Genomic DNA, 25,088 nt, shown 5'->3' on the forward strand with positions numbered 1-25,088 from the left:
CATAAAAGAATGAAACAAAAAAAAATTGTTTAAAAATAGGCTTAGGATCATGGGATGTTGTTTAAAAATAAGTTTATGGATAATCATATTGTAATATATACATGTATTGAATCAACACGCTGTCCATTTTAAACATACACAATGTTACTAATACCTGCCTTTCATTCCCGAACCAAATGGAAAACTAGTTTAGGAAACTTCTAAAAACTCTTAGAATTCTAAGAATTTTGTTTGAAAACTGAGTGAAACTAATTCCTTTTATAGAAATAAAAGCCAACAGGTTTATGGGCAGGCACTGAAAACACATGAGGACAGTTCAACAGATACAGTGTCATTAAAAGTATAAAAATGATCCAAAATAATGTATCTGTATTAAACACATTCTTAATATAAACAGTCCCCTCATCCTCCTGAACCATAACAAAAGAAAAAGGCATGAAAAGGAAAAATGTTTTGTTTGAAGCATTCAGGTTGAAATATCTACTTTTGACAGACGCAGTATGAATCGAAAAGCCAAAACCTCAAAGATTTAGGAAACTCAGTCAGATTAGGACCCTGTATATAATAGTCCTAAGCTTTCATTCAATCAAAAGTGACTGAATACCTAGCACTATCAAATTGTTTTTTACTGTTGTAATGTGTACACACAGTATTTGTTGTTATAACTATTATTTAAAAATAGCAGTAGTAGTGTTAGTCAGTCGTATCTGATTCTTTGCGACCCCATGGACTGTAGCCCATGAGGCTCCTCTATCCATGGGATTCTCCAGGCAAGAATATTGGAGTGGGCTGCCATTCCCTTCTCAGGTAACTTCCCAATCCAGGGATCAAACTCAGGTCTCCTGCACTGCAGGCAGATTTTTTACCACCTGAACTACAGGGAAGCCCTCTTTTAAAAATAATAGATAAATAAGAAATAAATTCTTATATCCTAGACAGCTGGTTGATTTTACCTGATGTAATTTTTTTCCCTTAAATTACAGGTCTCACACTACAAATTTAAATTTATAGTTTATTTCTGAAAAGTGTTTCTGAACTAAAATAACATCAGAAAAAGATATCCCAAGAAATATTTTTAACTATCAAATATGAATTTTTCTATTTTAAGTGGGTATCTATTTTTGTTATTTTTTGGAAATGCTATTTCAAAAGAAATTGAAGTCTATCTCTACTTCTAAATTAAACTACTTTTAGCCACTAAATTAAATTTACAAAGAGAAATAAAGAATTTCCTCCTCAAGATGCCTTAAGACTGTTTCTGTTTTCTTCTTTGTCAAAAAAGTTTTAGTGATTGTTCTTTTTATCTAAGGTAGTAAATATTTTATTTCCCTTGCCTGAGAGACTGAAAATGTATATAAGATGCTTAGCATAGTCCCTGACCTACCAGGGTACTCCATAAGCCAGTTGTCTTTTCCTCCCAATAATCAACGTCAAAGATCATTCCTACAGTGCTCTCCAGCATGTTATATTATTAGGGTTGTAAAGAATCGGACACGACTGAGCGACTAAGCACAGCACAATACTTACACCTTTAAAAGGTTTTGTAACACGGCTCTGAACTTGATATCACTTCATTTTTCTTTCAATTGCTTCCTGCTGTTTTCACATTTCCTATTACCTGTCACTCTAGGAAAAAAATGCAACATTTGACTTGAATGTGTATTTCTTTGCTGGGGTTCCATCTTATCGGCATTTCCAACCAATTTTGCTGAGATACAATGGACACAGATTTAGCTGTGGTGGTAGGGGCTGAAATAATGCCGTTTCAAAATGAACCTACACTGGGACTTCCCTGGTAGTCTAGTAGTTAAGACTCCACTCAGGAACCTACTGAACCCTGGATCTATCAAACCAATGGTAAGTATACTGAACAACAAATGTTAATGGAATTTGCCCAGAAATAATGTCTCATGTCAGGCAGAGAGATAATTTATTCTAAGAGTCTTAATTACATTTCTATGGAAAGACTCTCACGTCATGAAGATAAGATATCACACTACTGATTCTCTCTTATTGTTCCTCTCTGTTTTCACCACTGTTGACAAAGACTATGTATTACACCAGAATAAAATCACTGTTGATTACTCTACTTTGGGATAAAGTCTGATTGATGCCTTACTGACAAAAACATAATTTCTCACTTCACAAAAGGCATAATCTACTCTTTGTTTCCAACATTTAAAATAGATACTCCTTGACATTACAAAAAGCTCACAAGGATAAAGCAGATACCATCCCAGTAGAACATATTTTCCTAATCCCTGTCTTATTCCTTATAGACCTGGTCACCACATAGTAAGAGTAAACCATACCAGTAACTGTTGACAAATTAAATACAAAACTCAATTTTAAAACACCCTTAATAATATAGCACATATGGAAAGGAGGTAATTTTATGAAATAAATGACTCATTTGTATTGTATAAATGTCAAAGATGATCTGTTTGAATCTTATCTTGTGTTTTTCAACCAAAAAACTTAGTTATAAATAAAAGAATGTCATTTTTTTCAAACCAAACATGGTAGTACTTCATTTGTCCTCTATCTTTAGAAAAGAAGGTATTTCAGAGGTGAATTTTCCAAACAATAATTTATCCATTTCAATGCCCAAACTCACTTAGGATAGAAACGCTTTCAGCTGTGTCCTGTACTTACCCACCCCTGTAATGTAGGTGGTACCCAGTATGAGTGTGTGTTAAGTCGCTTGAATCACGTCTAACTCTTTGCAACCCTATGGACTACAGCCCGCCAAGCTCCTCTGCCCAGGGTTTTCCAGGCAAGAATACTGGAGTGGGTTGCCATACCTTCCTCTAGGGGATCTTCCAATCCCAGGGATCGAACTCGCATCTCCTGCATTGCAGGCAGAGTCTTTACTGCTGAGCCACGGGGGAAGTATCCAGTGTAGGGAACCAAATCTAAATTCTTGCCAATGGCTAAGGTCTCCCTCAATGTGAATATGCAGGAGGTTACTAAGGTATCTCTAGGATACCAACAAATATAAAGCAATTTGCTCCTCTTCTAAATGGCTCCATGATGATAAGTTCTTATATCTCAGTGTTATGAGTTTTCATGTCTTTATTAAAAACTATCATCCCTTCTCGTTTTGAGTCTCCTTCCCTGGTGGTTCAGACAGTAAAGCATCTGGCTGCAATGCAGAAGACCCGGGTTTGATCCCTGGGTGGGGAAGATCCCCTGGAGAGGGAATGGCAACCCACTCCAGTATCCCACTCCAGTATTCTTGCCTGGAGAAGCTCATGGACAGAGAAGCCTGGTGGGCTACAGTCTGTGGGGTCACAGAGTCGGACACGACTGAGTGATTTCACTTTTACCCAAGTTCTAAATCACTTCTTCTAAACTGTGGCTGGCAAACCAGATAACCATGTAATTAGTAATTTATCAAGTGCAGAAATAAACAAATTTGGGTAAGAGTTTCCATACATTAGCCACACTGGGATTTTAAATTCAGCCACTCAGAGGATATTTCCATTTACTTCCTAGTTCTTGATTTTATCATATGGCTGTTTTCTGGGAAAATGACTGATAAATAAGTTATTACTCTATAGCAATTATTCTTTTCATACCTTCTTATCCAATCCATTTTTAAAATGTCACCATTAGTAAGCAAAATCCATAAGGAGACTTACCTGAGGCACGCCTTGTAAATCGGTTTATTACCGGAGCTGAAAGAGAAAAGTGGGATAATATGCTTAGATAAAATTCTAATTTATCCAAAACCCTGAAAAGGAACTAAACTGCTAATGATCCCATAAGTTAAATAGGAGGAAGATCTGAATGAATAACAAGTGCTAGAAGAAATATATAAATATATGAAAATTAAATGTTTAAATTTAATACTAGACAAGGAAATATAAATTAAAACCAATATTTCATCTGTTAAATAGTGCCTCCAAAACTCTTTAAATGAAAATCCCTAGCTATGTGTGGCTGAAACTACTTACATAGTACAGTACAAATCTATATAATAGTTTTATAAACAATTTGGCAATTACATGAAGTATCATAAAAGGTTTATCTCCTTTAAAAAAATTAATTCAACTTTTAAGAGAGTTATCTCAAAGAAATATTACTAGAAAAGGAAAAAGCTATTTAACAGCATCACTTTCACAGTGAAAAAATCTGGAAACAAAACTAATGTTCACATATGCTGATATCATTATTAGGTAAAGATAGTATATTGTTGATATTCTCAGATTTAATATTTGTAGTATTGACAATTTTTGTGTTCAACCCAAAAGTCCATGACATGCAAATCTGTCTGCAGGAGGCTACAATTTCAGGCTGGGTGTGGGAGTGTACTGCTCTACTGGTAAGCCCACCCTTGGCCCACTTCCCACACTCAACTCAGCTCTGTTGTTTTTTCTTGGTTTTGTTTCTAACTATCTCAAGAAATGAGGGTTTTTTTTTTTAAGCTTTTTTTCTTGATAGAAGCAGCTAAGTTTACAGTTCATATTATGTACAGAAAGAACACCAGGTACTAACTACAGAGTATATTTTAGTAGCAGGATGTCATGGGTCCACTGTAATACTTTCTAATACTTCAATACTTTTAAAACAGTCATTATAAAGATGGTCTACACTATGGAAAGAGGTCAAATAAAAAAAGAAGACTAAAATTTTTGTCAGCATTATGTCAAACAACACAAAAATTACAGACGCTTAGGAATAAGTACTAGAAGAAAATTCTCTCAAATGTTTTACACTAGTCCTTGCAACTATGCCTTTAAATATCAGCACCTCCACATTACTGATGACATTTTACAGTAAGGCTCAGACATACTGACTAGTTTGCTTTAGATCACACAGCCACACTGTGGCAGAACTTGAGTATTTGAACTTAAGCACTTCTAGCACCAAAATGCTTCCCACCAAGAGCAGAAGGCAAAAATACTGACACCTGAAATCATAAAGTACTAGGTTATTTCCTCCCATATTGATCTCCACTTTTAATGAGGATTCATTCTGTGAAATAATTCACAAACCCAATTATTAAAATACTATAGTTTATAGCAAAATTATATCCTCTCAAATGATCAAGATACAAAATTTCCACTATTTACATACCAAATTAATTCAACCATATAGCTGCAAAGTCACAAATCACTTAAAAAATCTTTCATCAGATAAACTGTAGTTATATTTTAGATATCACACACACACAAAAATGTCCACCAGTTTTCTTGGATATTTTCCAACCTCTTTTTCACAACTCCTTCAGCACCTAGTCTAAAGGAACCCTCCCCAAGCCAGCCATAAGGACGGGAAAGGAGGGAGTGCAAAAAACTTCAACCACAAGAATGCAGAATAGACAGGGCAGGCTGACCAGAGCAAGATGAAGGTAAAAGCATATCTCAGCTCCGGGGTGAAAACACAGCAGATACTCTCTGCCTCCTGCTCCAGCCTCTCCTCTAGACAATGAAGTCACAGCACAATGAGCTTCTGGTCTGAAATTCTGGGATGTCTTTGTCCCCTTGGGGTCCCTCAGGTTTGTGTGTCTTTCTGAAGTGTTGGAGGCAGAGACAGATTTTCAAGGAAGTGACACTGCCTTCTTGGAGGTGTACTCTAAGTTTGTGGGAGCAATTTTTAAAACCGTCTTAGTAATTCAGAGGACATCTTTGACATTTGACAGACGATTTGACATTGACAGTTCTATACAACAAAGAACTGTCCTAAATCCCACAACTTTCATGCTTTCACATATCCAACTGCACATTCATGTTGGCAAGCAAGTCAACTTACAACCATCTGAGACTAGATTCCAACACTGTTTACTATTTAAGTACAGTACTTCCCTGGTGGCACAGTGGTAAAGAATCCAGCCGCCAATGCAGGAGACATGGGTTTGATCCCTGGTCCAGGAAGACCCCACGTGCTGTGGAGCAACTAAGCTCATGCACCACAACTACTGAGCCTGTGTTCTAGAGCCCGGGGCTCAACAACAAGAGACGCCACCGCGAAGAGAGGCCTGCCCACTGCAACGAGAGGGTAGCTCCTGCTTGCTGCAGCTAAAGAAAAGCCCAGCCCATGCAGCAACGGAGACCCACCCAGCACAGCCAAAAAATAAATAAATACGATTTTTTTTTTATATGCCGCTGCTGCTAAGTCGCTTCAGTCGGGTGCGACTCTGTGCGACCCCATAGATGGCAGCCCACCAGGCTCTGCCGTCCCTGGGATTCTCCAGGCAAGAACACTGGAGTGGGTTGCCATTTCCTTCTCCAATGCATGAAAATGAAAAGTGAAAGTGAAGTCACTCAGTCGTGTCCGACTCTTCGTGACCCCATGGACTGCAGCCTACAAGGTTGCTCTGTCCATGGGATTTTCCAGGCAAGAGTACTGGAGTGGGGTGCCATTGCCTTCTCCATTTTTTAATATATACAAGTACAATTATTAGATGCAGTTTTAATATACATAAAACTTTCTGCAACACAAATACGACATAAATCAAAGGAATTGGGTGGGCTTCTGGTATTTTGTTTGGAGTTATATTAATATTCGTTCATCATTTCAAAAAATCATGTCACTACTATATTTGGGGTATCTGAATGGCCAGTAGAATACACCTGATTAGACTACATTTGCAGCTTTCATGTTCTTAGGGATTCAACAAGTGAGAGACTCTAACTATGCCTCCCTGTGTACATGTAAGCACATGCCTGCTGCAACACATTACTATAAATTACTTGCCTTTGTTTCTCCTTTATATTTTTGCTAAAATTTCAAATTGTGGGTAGAGAGGTTCTATGACAATGACTTCTGTCTCCCATAGTAAACGGGGCACAGGACTGGGTAGTTAAAAAGATGGGGGCACCAAGCATATGCTATGCAGTTGTCAAGGTAAACACTGGGTTTTGACAAAATTACCAAAATTCCATCCAATCCCTCATAATCATATCCCTTCATATCCACTTGCAGGGATAAAACACAAATGTTTCCTGCATCAGCTCTTGGCAAACCAACAGTAACCTTCACCATTTTTCTTGTTTTTTTTTTTTCAGTCCAGCAGCCAAACCTAGGGAAGAAGGTTGAGATTCAGGGTGGAGGCCTCACTGGAAGTAAAGCAATGTGCATCTGGGCAGGGTGTGCCTGGTGTTTTCTCTCTCAGGAACCCAAGTACAGGGAAGAGGAGCAGGGGGAAGGTGAAGAAGGACGCACCACTGGGCACCAACTAGGGTCAGGAGGCGTGGGCTCCACTGCCAGCCCCATAGCCTTCCAGGAAACCATGGATGAATCATGTAACTTTGAGCTAAATTCTCAATTTAAAAAATATGCAAAGTAACATCTGCCCTCCTTAATGCAAGAGGGTTTTAAGAAAAAAAAAACATCTTTTTGAAAGTGCCTATAAACTACAAATTCCTATTCAAATATAAAAGATTGATGTTTATTTATTGTGAGCTAATATTACCAATTTTAACATTATCACTTTTTAAATATACAAAGAGCAGAACAAATTGACAAAAAAGTTAACAGATGATGTTTTAAAATCTGCTAAGTCAAAGTAGGTTTTCGCAGACTCTTGGTTTCCACCTTTAGATTTTCTTATTCTATGGATCCCTGATGGCTCAGTTGGTAAAGAATCCGCCTGTAATGCAGGAGACCCCGGTTTGACTCCTGAGTCGGGGAGATCCGCTGGAGATGGGATAGGCTACCCACTCCAGTAATCTTGGGCTTCCCTTGTGGCTCAGCTGGTAAGGAATGCACCCCACAATGCGGGAGACCTGGGTTCAATTTCTGGGTTGGGAAGATCCTCTGGAGAAGGGAAAGGCTACCCACTCCAGTATTCTGGCCTGGAGAATTCCATGGGCTGTATAGCTCATTGGGTCACAAAGAGTGGGACATGACTGAGTGACTTTCACTTTCACTTTCCTATTCTATGGATATTCCGGGAGTGTATTTATACACACACACACACACCAATATTAGGAGAATATAGAAGGAAAAATATAGCAAATGTACTATCTGCCTGGAGAAACAAACAAATATGATTTAAGAATATACTAAATGCCTCTAACATTTGAAACAGATATAACCTATGATCTTAATGAATCCTCAAGGGAAAATACAGAAATGTTTATATAGGTTTGATTTTCTCCCAAGTGACATTCCAGCAGAATACTGAGAGTCCTGTGTTGCTATGAATATCTTCGTGCTTATCTAACCAGAGATTCTGTCGGTTTCCAAACTAGATGGGTCTTAATTCCTCCGCCCCCAGGAGACACAGAAGTGTAGCTGATTCAAGTCGTCTTTAATCCTGGAGCATCCTTACAAGAAAAACGCTCCTTTACTTGAAGATGGCTGAATAAGCCTCTCTATTCCTAGCAGGGAAAACAACCTCCCACACCTGTGACTCCCCACCAGTGCCAGCGGGACCTGCTTATCTTCTCACTTCTTTTTGCCTGAAGCCCAAGATAAGCAGTGCCTGGCAGATAAGAGGCACTGATTCAACAGCTGTGGGTTAATCCATCAACTCTGTGAAGTAAACAGAGCAAGTCTCCTTGTCCCACTTACTCTGCTGTTTATTGGATGTGGATGCTGGGCACTGGGAATGTGACAGAGTCCTTGCCTCTGAAGAGCTTGACCAAGTCGGGAGGTATTTTCAAATACTATGGCTGCAAGGGCTTACACCACATAAGCAGAAATTTCACAGAAAACTAGAAAACTCAAGAAATTCTATGAAAACAAATGCAGTCAACTGAAAGTATGAACCAATGAGTTTGGCCTTCAAAAAGAAAAGCCAGGTTGACAGTCATACAGATAGTTTGCATCTCTGAGCATAATGCTGGGAAAGAAGTCCCATCCAAGTTAAAGAAGTAAGAGCCCTGAGTTGTGATTTATGGTCATTAAATACACACACACACACACACACACACACAGCCACTCTATACGGTAGCCACATTGGTTAAATACTCTTTGCAGAAAAGAGTTCATGTACCCTGAAGTAAGATGTACACAACAGTCTTGGAGTCAGCACAATAATTAACATCCCCAGCCTCATGAGTCACCTTTTCTAGAATAAACATTTTCCAAATCTGCTCTCTAAATAAAAGATTCTAGAAATTATGTTAACTGAAACCATGTTAGGTAATTATTTTTGACAGAATAAATACTTGGCTCAGAGTAAATTTCTCTTATGCCTGAGCTATAAGGCTCACCTTTGAAGGAAGGAGAATTTAACTTTTTTAAAAGATCAACAGCCACTAAAGCAAATAAACAACAAAACCTGAAATATTGTGCTAATTAACCAAACAAACACAATTTTCAAACTTCTTTATACATGCTTACTTTCTGACATTGCAAAGGACCACTTATTTATTTTCTGTGTCTTTGTTAAAGCCATGTCCCCTCAAAGTACTTCTGATCAGACATGATGGGAACTATTTGAGAAGCAAGTGTTGGAGGGACCAGTTTTCTTTTTCCTTTTCGATTACATAACGTGAGATTTAGGTGTCCTATCTACCCATATACATGGAGCATGGCTGGAATAGGGCAGAATGAGATGAAACACAGACGTTTAGCTTTTTTTTAAATGCCACCTTTAAGAACCACTAAAGAGATGCATAGTCTCATTCTATTCACAAAGCAAACTCCTCAAAATATAACTGATACTCTAAAATACCGAGCTAATAGAATATAACTATTACTTTAGGGGAAAAAACACTCTTGGTTTACTTTTGCTTATGAATGAACTTGATTCTCCACTTTTTAATTCATGAGGACTTTACCAAAAATACCCTCTTAGGACTGGAAGAAAAATTCAGCTTCAGCTACAAGAGTTGACGTAATAACAATGTCCAGAAAGAGGCTCCCAATACTTTAAGGATTTTGAAATGTGGACTCTGAAATAAAACTGGATATGGGAAAGGCCATTGTCAAAATTACATCAATGCAATCTCTGCTTCTGCATATGCTAAAACTGTCTCTTCTAAACCTGTAAGATCAAATATGTGTAAAGGGCAGATTTACAGAGACTAATGTTTTGTTCCTAATGTTTTGTTTGTTAAGAGTGAACAATCCAGACTAGACCACTAAGAATACTACAAAAACCAAAAGCTAGGAGAGTTCAAATCCTCACACATCCCTGAAGGCACAATAAAATCAGACCTAAAAAAGAGTAGTTAAGAAAAATATAAGGGCTCTGAAATGAAGACAAAACTATCAGGAAATGTGATTAAGGTTGGCCTAATCACAAAAGTACAGTTTCAGAAAACACTACCTTGTCTTCACAGAATGATGTTCCTGCTATTCTAGGCTCAGCTCAAATGCCTCCTAAAAAGAGGAGGACTTTCTCTGAATACTCAGTTTAACCCCGTGCTGCTGCTGCTAAGTCACTTCAGTCGTGTCCGACTCTGTGCGACCCCATAGACGGCAGCCCACCAGGCTCCCCCGTCCCTGGGATTCTCCAGGCAAGAACACTGGAGTGGGTTGCCATTTCCTTCTCCACGTGCAGGTCCTCTCAAATGTCAGCACTATCTAAAGATACCTTTCATTGCTGTTGTTCAGTAGCTCAGTAGTGTCCAACTCTTTGCGACCCCATGGACTACAGCATGCCAGGCTCATCCGTCCTTCATTATCTCCTGGAGTTTGTTCAAACCCATGTCCACTGATTTGGTGATGCCATCCAATCATCTTGTGCATTATGTTTACTGTGTGTTTCCTCCCGTGCTACCGAGAGGGCAGCATCCTTCCTTGTCTGTTTCACTACTGTATACCCAGCACCTAGAACTCTGCTTACTAAGTATTTAACTCAACAAATACTGAATGAATAGTGCTATTGAAAATTTAATATAAGGTTATTTCCTGATACTTAAAGATTATTTGGACAAATGTAAGTGATAATTTATACACACATTAAATTTATGAAACTCATAAAATACTATACTGGTTGGAACATAAAATCAACTTTAAAATGGTAGAGTTAGACTGGCCTTTGACTTTTTGTGCAAGCAGTAAAATGCAATCCCATTTATGACCCATAATTAGAAAAATTCAACCCAGCTGCTGCTGCTGCTGCTGCTGCTGCTAAGTCGCTTCAGTCGTGTCCGACTCTGTGCGACCCCAGAGACGGCGGCCCACCAGGCTCCCCCATCCCTGGAATTCTCCAGGCAAGAACTTCTCCAATGCATGAAAGTGAAAAGTGAAAGTGAAGTCGCTCAATTGTGTCCGACTGTTCGTGACCCTATGGACTGCAGCCTACCAGGCTCCTCCATCCATGGGATTTTCCAGGCAAGTGTACTGGAGTGGCGTGCCATTGCCTTCTCCAACCCAGCTGCTAGTTTCCAACAAAAATAATGAAAAATTTCACAAGTTAATCAGTGCAGAAAGCAAAGGCACTTTTCAATTAAAATGTGGGAAAGAGGCTTTTAAGAACATCCATGTTTCGAACGGTTTTATTTTTAATCAAGGTGAAAATGACATACAATGAAGTGCACAATTCACTGAGTTCTGACATATGTATACACCTATGTAACCAACATTCCAATCAATATACAAAACATTGCCAACACCCTGGAAAATTTCCCCCAACTCCTTACAGTCAATTCCTACTATCCCTTAGGAAACTACTATTAGTATTTCTACCACCATAGCTTAGTTTTGCCTGTCTCTGAATTTCATACAAATGTGAGATTTATTCTCACTGCTGAGAAGATCAATAGTTTGTTCTTTTTTATTGCTAAGTAGTATTTCATTGTGTGAATGCACTACAATTTGTCTATCCATTCTCCTGTTGATGATTTTTTCCAATCTGGGCCATTCTGAATAAAACTTCTATAAATATTTTTATACAAATCTTTTTGTGAACATATGCATTTCTCATGTAGATGCCTAGAAGGAGCTTCCCTGGTAGCTCAGCTGGTAAAACATCTGCCCGCAATGCAGGAAACCCTGGTTTGATTCCTGGGTCAGGAAGATTCCCTGAAGAAAGCATAGGCTTCCCACTCCAGTATTCATGGGCTTCCCTGGTGTCTCAGATGGTAAAGAATCTGCCTGGAATGTGGAACACGTGGGTTTGATCCCTGAGTTGGGAAGATCCCCTGGAGGAGGGAATGATAACCCACTCCAGTATTCTTGCCTGGAGAATCCCCAGGTACAGAGGTGCCTGGCAGGCTATGGTCCCTAGGGGTTGCAAAGGGTCAGACACAACTGAGTGACCAAGTACAGCACAGCACAGATACCTAGAGTGGGACTGCTGGGTCATAGGTAAATAAATATTTAACCTTATAAAAAATCTGCTGATTTCTTGTTTGTACCATTTCATCCTCTCATGTAATAACCAAGAATTTCAGTTACCTTATATCTTTGCTAACGTAAGACATGTCTTCTATTTTAGCTATTCTTGTGTGCTTAGAGGAATCTCATTGTGATTTTAATGCTAATTTCCTTAATAATCAAAGTTACTGAGCACTCTCCCATGGGTTTACTGGCCATTCTCATGTCTTCTTTATTAAACTGTTTAAGTCTTTTGCTCAGTTTGATTAGAGCCTTATTATTATTGAGATTTAACAGCTCCTTATATATATTCCAATAAAAATAAATTAGAATATGTAAGGGAAAAAACACAATTATAATAGCAACAAAAAATAATAAGTAACTTAGAAATAAAGTTAAGAAAAGACAAGAAAATCCTTTATGGAGAAAATTACAGAACACTGAAGAAATGAAAGGAAAACTGAATAAATGGAGATACGCAATGTTCATGGACAGAAAGATCCAGTATCATTTAAAGAAGCTTATCCTAAAAGTTCTGTGGGATAATAGAAGCCCATGGGTGGTTAAACAATTCTGAAGAAAAATAAGGTAAAAATTACTTCAGTTCAGTCGCTCAGTCGTGTCCGACTTTGCAATCCCACGGACTGCAGCACTCCAGGCCTCCCTGTCCATCACCAACTCCTGGAGTTTACTCAAACTCATGTCCATTGAGTTGGCGATGCCATCCAACCATCTCATCCTCTGTCGTCCCCTTCTCCTCTTGCCTTCAATCTTTCACAGCATCAGAGTCTTTTCAAATGAGTCAGTTCTTCGCATAAGGTGGCCAAAGTTTTGGAGTTTCAGTTTCAGCATCAGTCCTTCCAGTGAATATTCAGGACTGATTTCTTTTAGAATGGACTGGTTGGATCTTCTTGCAGTCCAAAGGACTCTCAAGAGTCTTCTCCAACACCACAGTTCAAAAGCATAATTCTTCGGCACTTGGCTTTCTTTACAGTCCAACTTTCACATCCACATCACAACTTTCCATACTAGTGGAAAAGTCATAGCCTTGACTAGATGGATCTTTGTTGGCAAAGTAATGTCTCTGCTTCTTAATATGCTATCTAGCTTAGTCATCAGAGAAGGCAATGGCACCCCACTCCAGTACTCTTGCCTGGAAAATCCCATGGATGGAGGAGCCTGGTAGACTGCAATCCATGGGGTCGCTATGAGTCGGACACTACTGAACGACTTCACTTTCACTTTTCACTTTCATGCATTGGAGAAGGAAATGGCAACCCACTCCAGTGTTCTTGCCTGGAGAATCCCAGGGATGGGGGAGCCTGGTGGGCTGCTGTCTATGGGGTCGCACAGAGTCGGACACGACTGAAGTGACTTAGCAGCAGCAGCAGCAGCAGGTTGGTCATAACTTTTCTTCCAAGTTTGAGTTAAGTGTCTTTTAATTTTATGGCTGCAGTCACCATCTGCAATGATTTTGGAGCCCAAAAAAATAAAGTAAAAATTACTTACCCTACCACAAATCAGGACCATATAAACTCGTATTAAGATAAAAATATTAAAATGAAAGAATGGACAAATGAATAGAACAGAATAGCCTTTAAGTACATTCACATAAAAATGAGAAACTGATGTTTAAAAGTCAGTGAGGGAAAAAGTAAAAAAATGATGCATATTCTTAAAAAATGAAATGAGATTCTCATCTCACACCATGCACAAAAATAAATTATAGATAGATTAAAACCTTAAGTGTGAAACTCAAGACTTTTTCATTTTTACAAGAAAATGAAGGGATTATCTTTTTAATGTGGGGCAGAGATGGATTTCTTAAGGCACAAAAAAGTGTAAGTATAAAGGAAAGGATTAATGTTAGCCTATAATAAAATCAAGAAATTATGTTCTTGAGTGAAAAGGCATGAACATGAGTGAAAAGAGTGGAACAAGTGAAGGAAATTAAGAGGTAAACCTCCATTTACAAAACAAGTGAGTCATGGGGATGACATATACAGCAAGGAGACTATAATCAATAATAATGTATTGATAATATCTTTGTACGATGACAAATGGTAACTAGACTTATTGTGGTAATCAATCTGCAACATGTAGAAATATCAAATCTCTATGTTATGCATCAAGAACTAACAGTGTTTGCTGTAGGTCAATTATTCTTCAACAAACAAACAAATAAACAAACTCATAGAGAGATCAGATTTATGGTTACCAGAGGCAGAGGTTGAGAGGAGGAGCAATTGGATGAAGATAGTCAAATAGTTTAAACTTCCAGTTAGAGGATGAGTAAGTATTAGGGACGTAATGCACAATAAGATCTATATAATTAACACTACTGTATGTTATATATGAACGTTCTTAAGACAGTGAATCCTAAGAGTTCTCATCATAAGGAAAAAAATATTTTTTCTTTCATTTTACATCTATATGAGATGATGGATGTTCACTAAACCTAGTGTGATAATCATTTTATGAGGTACATAAATCAAACCATTATGCTGGACACCTTAAATTTACACAGTGCTGTATGTTGATTATATCTCAGTAACACTAGAGGACAAAACAAAGAAAACTCTGTTCAAACCACGCTACTGTAAATAAAATGAAAAGACAAGCCCAAGACTGGGAGAAGATTTTTTTTTCAATGCATGTTACCAAGAAAGAATTAGTAAACAGAAGATGGATGGATGGATGGATGGGGAAAGAAAAGGAACACCCTTACAAATCAGTAAGAACAACACAGTCAGATAGGAAAAATGGCACTAAAAAATTATTTTTCACAGAAAATGAACTACAAATATGATCAGTGAACATAAAAAAGATGTTCAAGATCAACAGTAATCAAGGAAAAGCAAATTTAGTTCACGAGATTGCAAGATAATATCCATCCTATTGGCAAAGCTGCTTAAATTCCAACAACATCAAATGGTAGCTTAAATGTGCAGAACTAGAAATTCTCACACTACTGCTGAGGGTGAAAACTGGATAACAGCTTTGCAGAGCAAATAAGGCAAAATGAGGTACAGTGAAAGCTGTGTGTTCTCTCCAACCAGCCTTTCTACGCTTAGATATATAACCTGGAGCAGTAATCCTCGAACTTCAGTCTCAAAACCTCTTTACATTCTTAAAAATTATTTGTTTATATGAGTGATAGTCATGAATATATATTGTATAAGAAATTAAAATTGTTTTTAAATTATTTCACTTAAAAATGAACAGTAAGACAACTACACATTATTATAAATAACATATTCTTATGGAAAATAACTACATTCTCCAAAACAAAAAAAATTAATAAAAAGAATGGCTATTTTACGTTTTTTTACAAATCTGGCATAATAGAAGACAGCTGGGTTCTCACATCTACTTCTGCATTCAATCTGCTGCAACAGTATACATTATGTACCCTCTGGAAAATTCCATTATATACTTATGAGAGAATGAGGGGGAAGGCAAAGAACTTACTATATATTATTATTATCATTATTTTCAATCCATAGGCTCCCTGAAAAGGTCAAGGAGTAGGAGAGGAATGGTCCTCCAGGGGTCCCCACACTTTAATAAACTCGAGTACATTTGCATAATACACATACATGCACACACACATCATGCTCATCAGAGCACTGTAATAACAAATAATTAGAAACAAGCAAAATATTTATCGAAGAACGGATAAACTGTCTATTTACATAAGGGTATACTAACAGTTTAAAAGAAGTAAACAAGGGCTACATGAATCAATGTAATATCTCAAACACTGTTCTCAGAAACAAGCTGAAGGATGATAATTTACATAAATGAAACTTTTATAAGTGGTACAATTATACAAACTTGGAATATATGCAAAATAGCATTATTCCTAATCTATAAATAGATGCCTTTGTAGTAACAGTACAGAAACAAAAATAGGAAATAAAGACACCAAATTCATCATAGTGGTGGTTATCTATGGAGAAGGAAGTTAAGAGAATAGGTAAGAGAGGGACACACAAGAAAACTACTGTATGTATAATTATTTTCTTAAAAGAAAAAAAAAAACCTGAAGGGTTAAGATGTTAGAATCTGTTAGAGACAGGGGATAGTTTTTATGAGTATTCATTTTTGTATATTGGAAACACCTCATAATTATAAGAAAGAGAAAGAAAGAGAAGAGAGAGAAAAAAAATTTCTCCTCTACTTGGTTTTGGAGATAAAAATCTCTCGGTACATAAAAATCTCTGAATACTCTCAGTCCAACCAGATTAGTTTACACTGCATTTTTTTTACTTTGTTACCTTTGACATATAAAAACAATATATGTAAGGCATGCAACTTGATATTTTGGCATATGTATACACTGTAAAAAAAAAATCACCACAATGAAGCTAAACAATTTAACTATCACCTCTATATAGTCACCATTCTGTATGTGTGAAGATTTTAATTAAGATCAATTTTCTCAGCCAATTTCAAGCATCCAGTACAGTACTGGTAACTGTCACCTTGCTATATACTTAGATTCCCAGAACTCATTCACCTTGCATAACTGAAGCTTTGTACTCTTTCAATAACTGAAGCTTTGTACTCTTTCAATGCTAAATATGCTCCTAAATATATTTCACAAAATATCCTTTCACAAATGAGTTTTTCTTAAAATTTGAACACTAAAATATCTTTTGAATTCTTTTTAAGGAACTATTAGGAATCAAAGATCCTAATATTGCTTAGTTGATAAACTGTTGCTGCTGCTGCTGCTGCTGCTAAGTCGCTTCAGTCGTGTCCGACTCTGTGCGACCCCATGGACGGCAGCCCACCAGGCTCCCCGGTCCCTGGGATTCTCCAGGCAAGAACACTGGAGTAGGTTGCCATTTCCTTCTCCAATGCATGAAAGTGAAAAATGAAAGTGAAGTTGTTCAGTCGTGTCCGACTCTTAGCGACCCCATGGACTGCAGCCTACCAGTCTCCTCCATCCATAGGATTTTCCAGGCAAGAGTACTTTTGAGTGGGGTGCCATTGCCTTCTCCAAACTGTTGTTAATGACAGTCAAATAAGATATCAAAGACCTGTGAAAAACTCCATGTAAAAACAAAGATCCAAAAGAACTGTCTTTTTCTTTCTAAAAATCTATTAAGACAGTAATTTGTAGTGGAGCAAGTACAGAATGATGGGTTTTCAGAATAAAATCATTCTAACATAAAACTTAGGTACAAAAGTTTGTCCCACCATAAGCTTTCTTTCATAAATATTATGACATAAGGAAATGGAAACAAGCTGTCAATTTAATGCAACCAATTTTCCCAATTTCTATTTCAGGCACACGTTCATGTTTTTACTATAAGCATCTGCCTCACTTAAATAAAGTACCTATTATCAATACCCTTACCTACTCTTTCCCAAGTTGTTTTAAAATGACTTATTAAAACTTGACTAAAACCATAAACTGGGAGATTTTACACACACAAATTTATTTATTCTACCAGTTAAACACTGATTGTCAAGGAAGGAGATGGTGTGAAAACAAAGCAGAGCTTTGCCTTTTTTCCCTTATTTTTCTTTCAAATCAGACTATTTACCTTGCATTTCAAATAGAATTAAAGGAGGACTTGAGATTTAAAAGAGCAAGGGGTTTTAAAGTTTGAAACACTTGGCTGAAAGATCTAAAAACTTTAGTTTTATACTTTTCATTAATAACTTTTTCTTTAAGTACCATTACTATGCTGACTTGAAAGTAATCTCCAGTGTCTTACAGTCTCAATCAAGTTTCATTTTTTTAAATTTATTTTTAATTGAAGGATAACTGCTTTACAATGTTGTGTTGGTTTCTGCTGTACAAAAATGAATCAGCCGTAAGTGTACATATATCCCCTCCCTCTTGGGCCTCCCTTCCACATCCCCATCCTACCCACCTAGGTCATCACAGAGCACCAGGGTGAGCTGTGTTCAAACTTGATTTTTAAAAACTGTCATGTTCTGACTTCTAAAACTTGCCTTTCCTTCCTTCCCTCCTTTTCTTATTTTTTAACAAATCCATATATAAGGCTAGTATATGTCAGACACTGTTAACTCATTTAACCCTCTGAGGTAAGTACTGTCATAATTCCCATTTCACAGATGAGGAAACTGAGGCGTAGATGGTAAAGTAACTTGCTCAAGGTTCCAAAAGTTATAAATGGTAGAATCAAGATTCAAACCCAGAGCTTATGCCAAACAAGGGTATATTTTTTTTTAAGTTTTCACTGTTTCTGATTTTTCAGCATTACTTTAAAAATTTTCAGCACTAAAAGCAATCTGTTTTCCATAAACTACCAGACTTAAGAAGTATAAGGCAGAGGAAAGGGGCTCTACTGACCATGTTTATCAAATTAGTGGAGGGGAAAAGTGGAAGGAATAATAATTGAGGTAGATGACGGTAACACATTCAGTTTAGGGCAAAATTATTTGAGTTGCTTGAAGAATATGCAAGCAGAGGTGGCTGGTAAGCAGGTAGATTCATTGAATCTTAAGGAGAGGGGAGGTCTGTGCTGGAACTACAGTTAAAACTGGAGGGCTCCAAAGAGCAAGTCAGCCCTGGGGGGTGAGCAGGATTCTCGTAATAAAGGGAAGAAGGCAGCGTCTTTCAAGGTGGTTAGGAATGAGGCAAGATGGAGAGAAAAAAGGACAAAGCAGGTTCAGGGCAACAGATGCATTTGAGATGTAACACAGGGCTCACAGAAGCAGAAGGAGAGATCAGAACGTCTACTCAGTGAGTATATGTAATTCTCAGCTGCAAGACAAGCCTGTATGCTTGTGTTGCATTTTGCAAAATGATCAAATACCAGCCAAAATATAATGCCGCCTTATTTTGTTTAATATAATGAAGTCTAAACCTATGAAACCGAAGACTAGTAAAGGCTTTTACATTTCATGGAAACACTTTAAAATGTTTAAAATATGAAAGATTATCCGAGGCTATTTTTAACATTCACATGCCCAAGAAGGTTTCGATCACTTCAGAAATATACGCTTACAGACATTTACTATTATTAGACATTCAGTATTCAACTTGAGGTTAATTAAAATGTATTTGGCCACCTAATGTGAGCAAAGCGAGATGCACACAGGAAAGTCTAGAAGGCAGGGAGCTTATTACTGCATATCCCTGCCTGCCTGTGCCAGGCACATCTGACAGCCACCAAGCTTTCTTCCTGCCATTCTGACACCTTTCATGTCAACCAGAGAATTTTGTAAGCATCTTTTGGAAGGGTGAAATGAAACTAACCTTTGGAGAAAAACGGATTAGGCAGAAAGCTAAGGAAAGAGGACTGGGTACCTATAACCAAGAGAATAGTTCAGGCAAGAATATTTGACTGCATCAATTTTGAACCACACTATATGCCTCTACAGTGTTTTATCTACTACTCAAGGACTGCTTACAAATGAAGAGACTTTCTTTCATGCCTTTTTTCACTTAAAATGTACTTAATAGGTAATACAAGTATATGATAAGCTTTTTTTCAAGTTACAAAAAGGGAGACAGTGAAGAGTCTCCCTTCTAAACAACGGTCCTCTCCAGAGACTGCTTTCCTGAGATACCCTGTGCGTGCCTGCATGCTAAGTAGCTTCAGTCATGTCCGACTCTTTGTGACCCTATGGACTGTAGCCTGCCAGGCTCTTCTGTCCATGGGATTCTCCAGGTAAGAATACTGGAGTGGGTTGCCAGGGGCTCCTCCAGGACATCTTCCTGACCCAGGGATCACACCCATGTCTCCTGCATCTCCGCAAACAGGTTCTTTATCAGTATACCCTAAGTAACTGCATTTCTTTTAAACTATTTTAAACTTTTTTCTCCTTACAGTATTGCCTGGTCCTAACCTTTTAAAATATTTTAAACTTTAAATTTTCTTCTAATTCAGACAGCATTTCCATGACTTAGTGATTCTTAACTAAACACCTATAACATGGTATGATTCTGTTTGTCACATCCCCAAAATGTGTACCAAGAACCTTAGTACTCTATAATCTAGGTAGAATTCAAGGTACAGATAGGAATACAAATTTAAAAGAAAAAGCCTGGATCTTATCTGTCATGTAGTATGATTTTATTTCCTCCTTATAAGATAGAATTTTCCTCTTTATTCTGCCGAACTTCGGTTGAGTTAAACAATTAGCTTACCTAATGAATCTCTATTTAAAAAGACAAACACAAACACACTAGGACCCTATAATTCAGGAGCTTAAAAAAGGAAGCCAAAGTTTATTACAGCCAGCTTATATATTAATAGAGTATCAGTTTAGTTGAATTGTTAGGATTGTGCTCCTCCAAATGGGGTCATGCACCCCAAGGCAGAGTATAAGGAATTCTTTAAGGGTGTAGGAAAAAATTAGAACTTGTTTACAATGACTTCTTACTTGTCCCTTTCAAAATTTATATTGTAGAATCCTTTCTCATGGGACTCCCCTGATGGCTCAGTGGTAAAGAATCTACCTACAATGCAGAAGACACAGGTTCGATCCCTGGGCTCGCAAGATCCTCTGGAAAAGGAAACGGAAACCTACTCCAGTTATCCTGCCTAGGAAATCCCATGGACAGAGAAGCTTGGTGGGCTAAAGTCCACGGGGTTGCAAAAGAGTCAACAAGAACAACAACCACAACGCTTTCTCATATACATAGTAAGTTAATATACTGGTACATGCACAAATTTATAAAGACATTCTTGGGATGTGTATACTCATCATGTTCCCTCATTAGCAATTTTGCTAATGAGGATACATAATCAAAAACAGTTGATAATTAAACAGCTCAGTATATGAGGTGTTCATTTCTAAAAATAAATATTTTATTGATTTTGGAAAGTCCACCAAGTACTGGGGCTTCCCCGATGGTCCAGTGGATAGGACTTCGCGCTTTCACTGCTGAACACCGAGGTTTGATTCCTGGTTGAGGGACTAAGATCTCACAAGCTGCAGAGCATACCAAAATAAAATAAAGCTCATGTAAGAAAAGTATACCAAGTGCTAATCCGGATAGAACAGAGAGCAAAAGCAAATTGTAAAAGGGACGGATCAATGCTGAGCTAGACTAAATGTTTAGAGGGAAAAGTAGGTGGCTTAGTTTTTGATACGTGGTTCTTTTCAGCCATGTTATTGCTGTAAGAGTTACTAACACTGAAGTGTGTGGTCAAGCAGATGGGCTTTGAACTTAAGACTGTCAGATTCGAATCCTGACTCTACCACTCACTCGGGGGAGGGCTGAATGATATGTATAGTAGTCTTATTCAGGGCCTGGCAGTTAAGTAGCCAAAAATGTTAACAATGATTAAATAAAAAGAATATCATTTAACAGACATTAGCTTTCTACAGCAACTGAAATGAAACAGCTGAGTCATGTTTTAATTAAGAACCTTTGGAAAGATGCTTTTTTAGTCTAACATATTCAAACAAATGGAAGTTTTTCCTTCTTTTTTATCCAAAAAAAAAAAAAAATTCCCCTCAGTAAAACTCCCATGAACTATTCTATCTTGGAACAGCTAATGTAAATTAAATAGTGTCAGTCCCCAGCCAAACGGATACCGGAATCACTGTATACAGTATATCTTTTTGGCTTCACTTTTATGTGGAACATGTGTTTATATTTTGACCTTTTGTCTTTTTTTTAAAATACAGAACATTTTTAAACAGCAGCAACTGGAATGATTTTTTTTTTTAGCTTCCAAACATACTAAGCTACACATGGCAAAGCCTATTGCTGAAACATTTATAAATGTTACACCAACTGTGTTTATATTTCTGATTTTTTTAGATTGTTGTTTTCATGTAAGCCATGACCTGAAAATTTGAGCTCAAATTCTTTCCACAAAATAATTACATAATGGAACAGTCTGAGTCATTTTGAATTTCCGAAACACAAAAACTTGCTCCCATAAAATAAAGATAATAATCAGTATCACAGTGAAGTTTTCGTATGGGGTTTTGCAACCACGACCATCTCAATCACAACTAAATGGTAAGGATAAGGCTGGAAGGACAATAAGAACAGGACCAAGAACATGATGACAACAACTCACCCAACTCAGAAAAGTCACTGCACTCTTTTTTCTTTTCCATTGCCTCTTCTTAAGCAATTGACACACAAATAAAATCTAATATTAAATTTCACTGCAATGAAAAAATCAAAGAGAAAAAAAAATGGTGACTCTGAAGAGAAAAGTACAAAAGTACTTCTTGTTAGCCTGGCCTTTTAGACCTTATCTATCACCCTGATGGAAGACAGGGAGGATTTATAGTATGTAAGTTAATATCAATAGCACACAAAATGTTAAGTGATAATTCTATGAACAAAAAGACCAAAACGGACTAAATCTGGGCAAGGAACGTCCCTGGCTCTCAGCAGCTCCATCTGCTAAATGTTATAGACAACGTATTCTATCTATGAAACAGTCTGTGACAAAAGGATTGTCTCTTAAGGAGTCTAGAGACAGTAAACTTAAAAGAATAATTACTTCTTTTTTCTTAAGAAAAAAAGGAGTTGGTTCTCAATAAATATGTCTGCAGTGGGTGAATGAGCAGAGGATCCTACCTCTCAACTTAACACATGTTCTTTCTCCTCATGGGCTGTCCCAGGTCTCAGCCCCTTTACTCTGTGACTCTGAGCACTGCTAAGGCAGACCCCAAGGTCAGTCAACTCAAACACCTTTGTCAACCCCTTACCTCAAATATTCCATCAACCCCTACTTCCACCATAGGCTTTCTTTATTCCTACCGCTCTCATTAAGATCTCTCTTTTTAAGGGATCACAAATAAATTCCTCCTTGACAATTTCAAAGATCTTTTGTTAGTATCCACATGGTTGAAAAAGATACACATTTTTTTTTTTTTTTTTGACACAGCTATGGACATAACTTTGACAGCTGGAAATTTACTGGAATCCAGGGAATGAGATTTGCAACAATGAATAATCACTAAATATTTACTCTGTCCACCCAGATACAATATATCACTTTATGTACAAACTCAAATGGAAAGCTTACATGCCTTCAAATGGAAAGCTTGTAACAGTCTTAAGTTAAATAATAGCTACAGTTTGATCTTTAAGATAGGGTAAGTAAACATATGAAAGCATCCAATGCTTCAGTTTTTGTTGAGATGCTTTTATTCTGTGCCACTGCTTAAGAAAAGGTATCAGTTTCTCAAAGAACCCTTCACAAGTTGCAACTGATTTCACTCCTCTCCCTCCTCCTCTCTCTTTTCCCATCCCTCCTCTCCCCCCTCCCTCCCTTTTCCCAAGTCTAAAGTAATAGACGGATAAAAGTTTGAGAAAGGACACCCAAAGTCCTTTGATTTCCCAATTTCAATCCCTAAACTAATCCATTTAATGCTACTATTAAAATGAATAATGTTCTTAACTGTTCTTTGAAAAATCATAATTGCCATCTCTAACACAAAATATTTTTTTAAAATCTTCTCTAATGTTGTTTTAAGCTCCTAACTAAAATAATGGCTTCAACATTTCAGCCATTGTCATGAATGATGTAATCCATTTCAGGAGGAGGATTTAAAACTACTATATAAATTTCCAATAGCCAAAGACCAGAAAAGTCTCATTAACTACAAAATCCTAGAGTGCTTAGCTACAAATTATGAGTTGAAAGGATGTGGGTTTTATTACTGGACATGACTGAAGCGACTTAGCAGCAGCAGCAGCAGCAACATAACTTCACATTAAATCCTAAGAGAAACTGCCCAGCAAGCTCATTTCCTATTTCATCTGTGTAAAAAAGTGCAAACGTTAGATTCATCTCCACCAAACACAATGAAAGCCTCATTGTGAAGAAAATACTTCTGGAAGACCTCTTATAAATAAGATTATTTGTTTAATAGGTAACCTATGCTTGTTGGGTGCAGTATCCTAAGGGCCTTGCAAATATTACTCCATTTATCCTCATTAAAACTTCACAAAGCAAGTACCATTATTATGACATGTCAACAGGCTGAGCACAGCATTTTATCCATTAAAAAAAAAATAGACATTGTCTAAGTTGCAAGTTAACCCTCCAAAATCAACTTCCATGAATGCTTTTCAAACTGATTAAATGGATTTAAGAGGTTGATTATATACTAAAAGATATTTTAATTTTCAGTTCATTGCACAAGTACCATCACTAAAATAAATTTCTTTCTTTAGCTGTATGCTAAAGGCTACATGAAGTAGGAGACTAAGGATTGGCTGCTTTGTCTCACAACAGTCTCCAGGAGCCCTCCACAGAGCAAGTTCTTAAAAAAGGGCTCACCCAAATGAGCCTAAAAAATCAACCAAAGCAACTCTCCTTTAAAGCTCTAATTCCTCTCTACAATTTCCTACTGTCAGTTAGGCCATGAATATCAACATGTTTTTTTACTTCCAATATGAACAAGGTTAAGAACTTTTTCACAGCAGATTCTTAGGAAGTAAATCTACTACCCTCATTGTTTGTCATCTCATTTTTTAGGAAGACCACACACGTCATTCCAGGCAGATGAATTTCTGACTTTTATTCTTCAAGTTACAATGAAGCTTAGCTCTTCCAATTCTGTATTTAATAGAGATGAAGAACATTTGTTCTTAATCCTCTTAAGAAAAAATTTCAGACACATGCATGCTCTTCTCAGCTCTTTCAACCATTTCCTCTCATGCTACGTACCTTTGTTCCCTTAATCTCTCACCATAAGCTCCAATTTTCCAATATTTTGCATAATTTTCAAGATCTCGGGTAAACTCTACACAATCCCCTAAAATTGTAAAAATGTAAAGGTAGATAAAGATAAAGTTCTAAAAGATTTGACGTAAATCAGAGTTAAGAGGATTAAGTCACAGATTTTACATGCTAAATTTCTATTTATATACCTTTGACATCCAAGCTTATAAG

The 25,088-nt window shown here is 37.3% G+C and overlaps 1 protein-coding gene across 1 annotated transcript in view; it reads right to left on the reverse strand.

Moving 5' to 3' along the window:
- Positions 1 to 25,088, reverse strand: part of PRKAR2B (protein kinase cAMP-dependent type II regulatory subunit beta) — a 101,983-nt gene that overhangs the window by 72,095 nt on the left and 4,800 nt on the right. The window contains exon 2 of the mRNA XM_005901434.3: positions 3,645 to 3,680. Coding sequence (XP_005901496.1) covers positions 3,645 to 3,680 — 36 coding nt within the window. The remainder of the gene's footprint in view (positions 1 to 3,644; positions 3,681 to 25,088) is intronic.

The sequence above is a fragment of the Bos mutus genome, chromosome 4 (genome assembly GCF_027580195.1).
Source record: "Bos mutus isolate GX-2022 chromosome 4, NWIPB_WYAK_1.1, whole genome shotgun sequence".
Lineage (NCBI taxonomy): Eukaryota > Metazoa > Chordata > Mammalia > Artiodactyla > Bovidae > Bos > Bos mutus.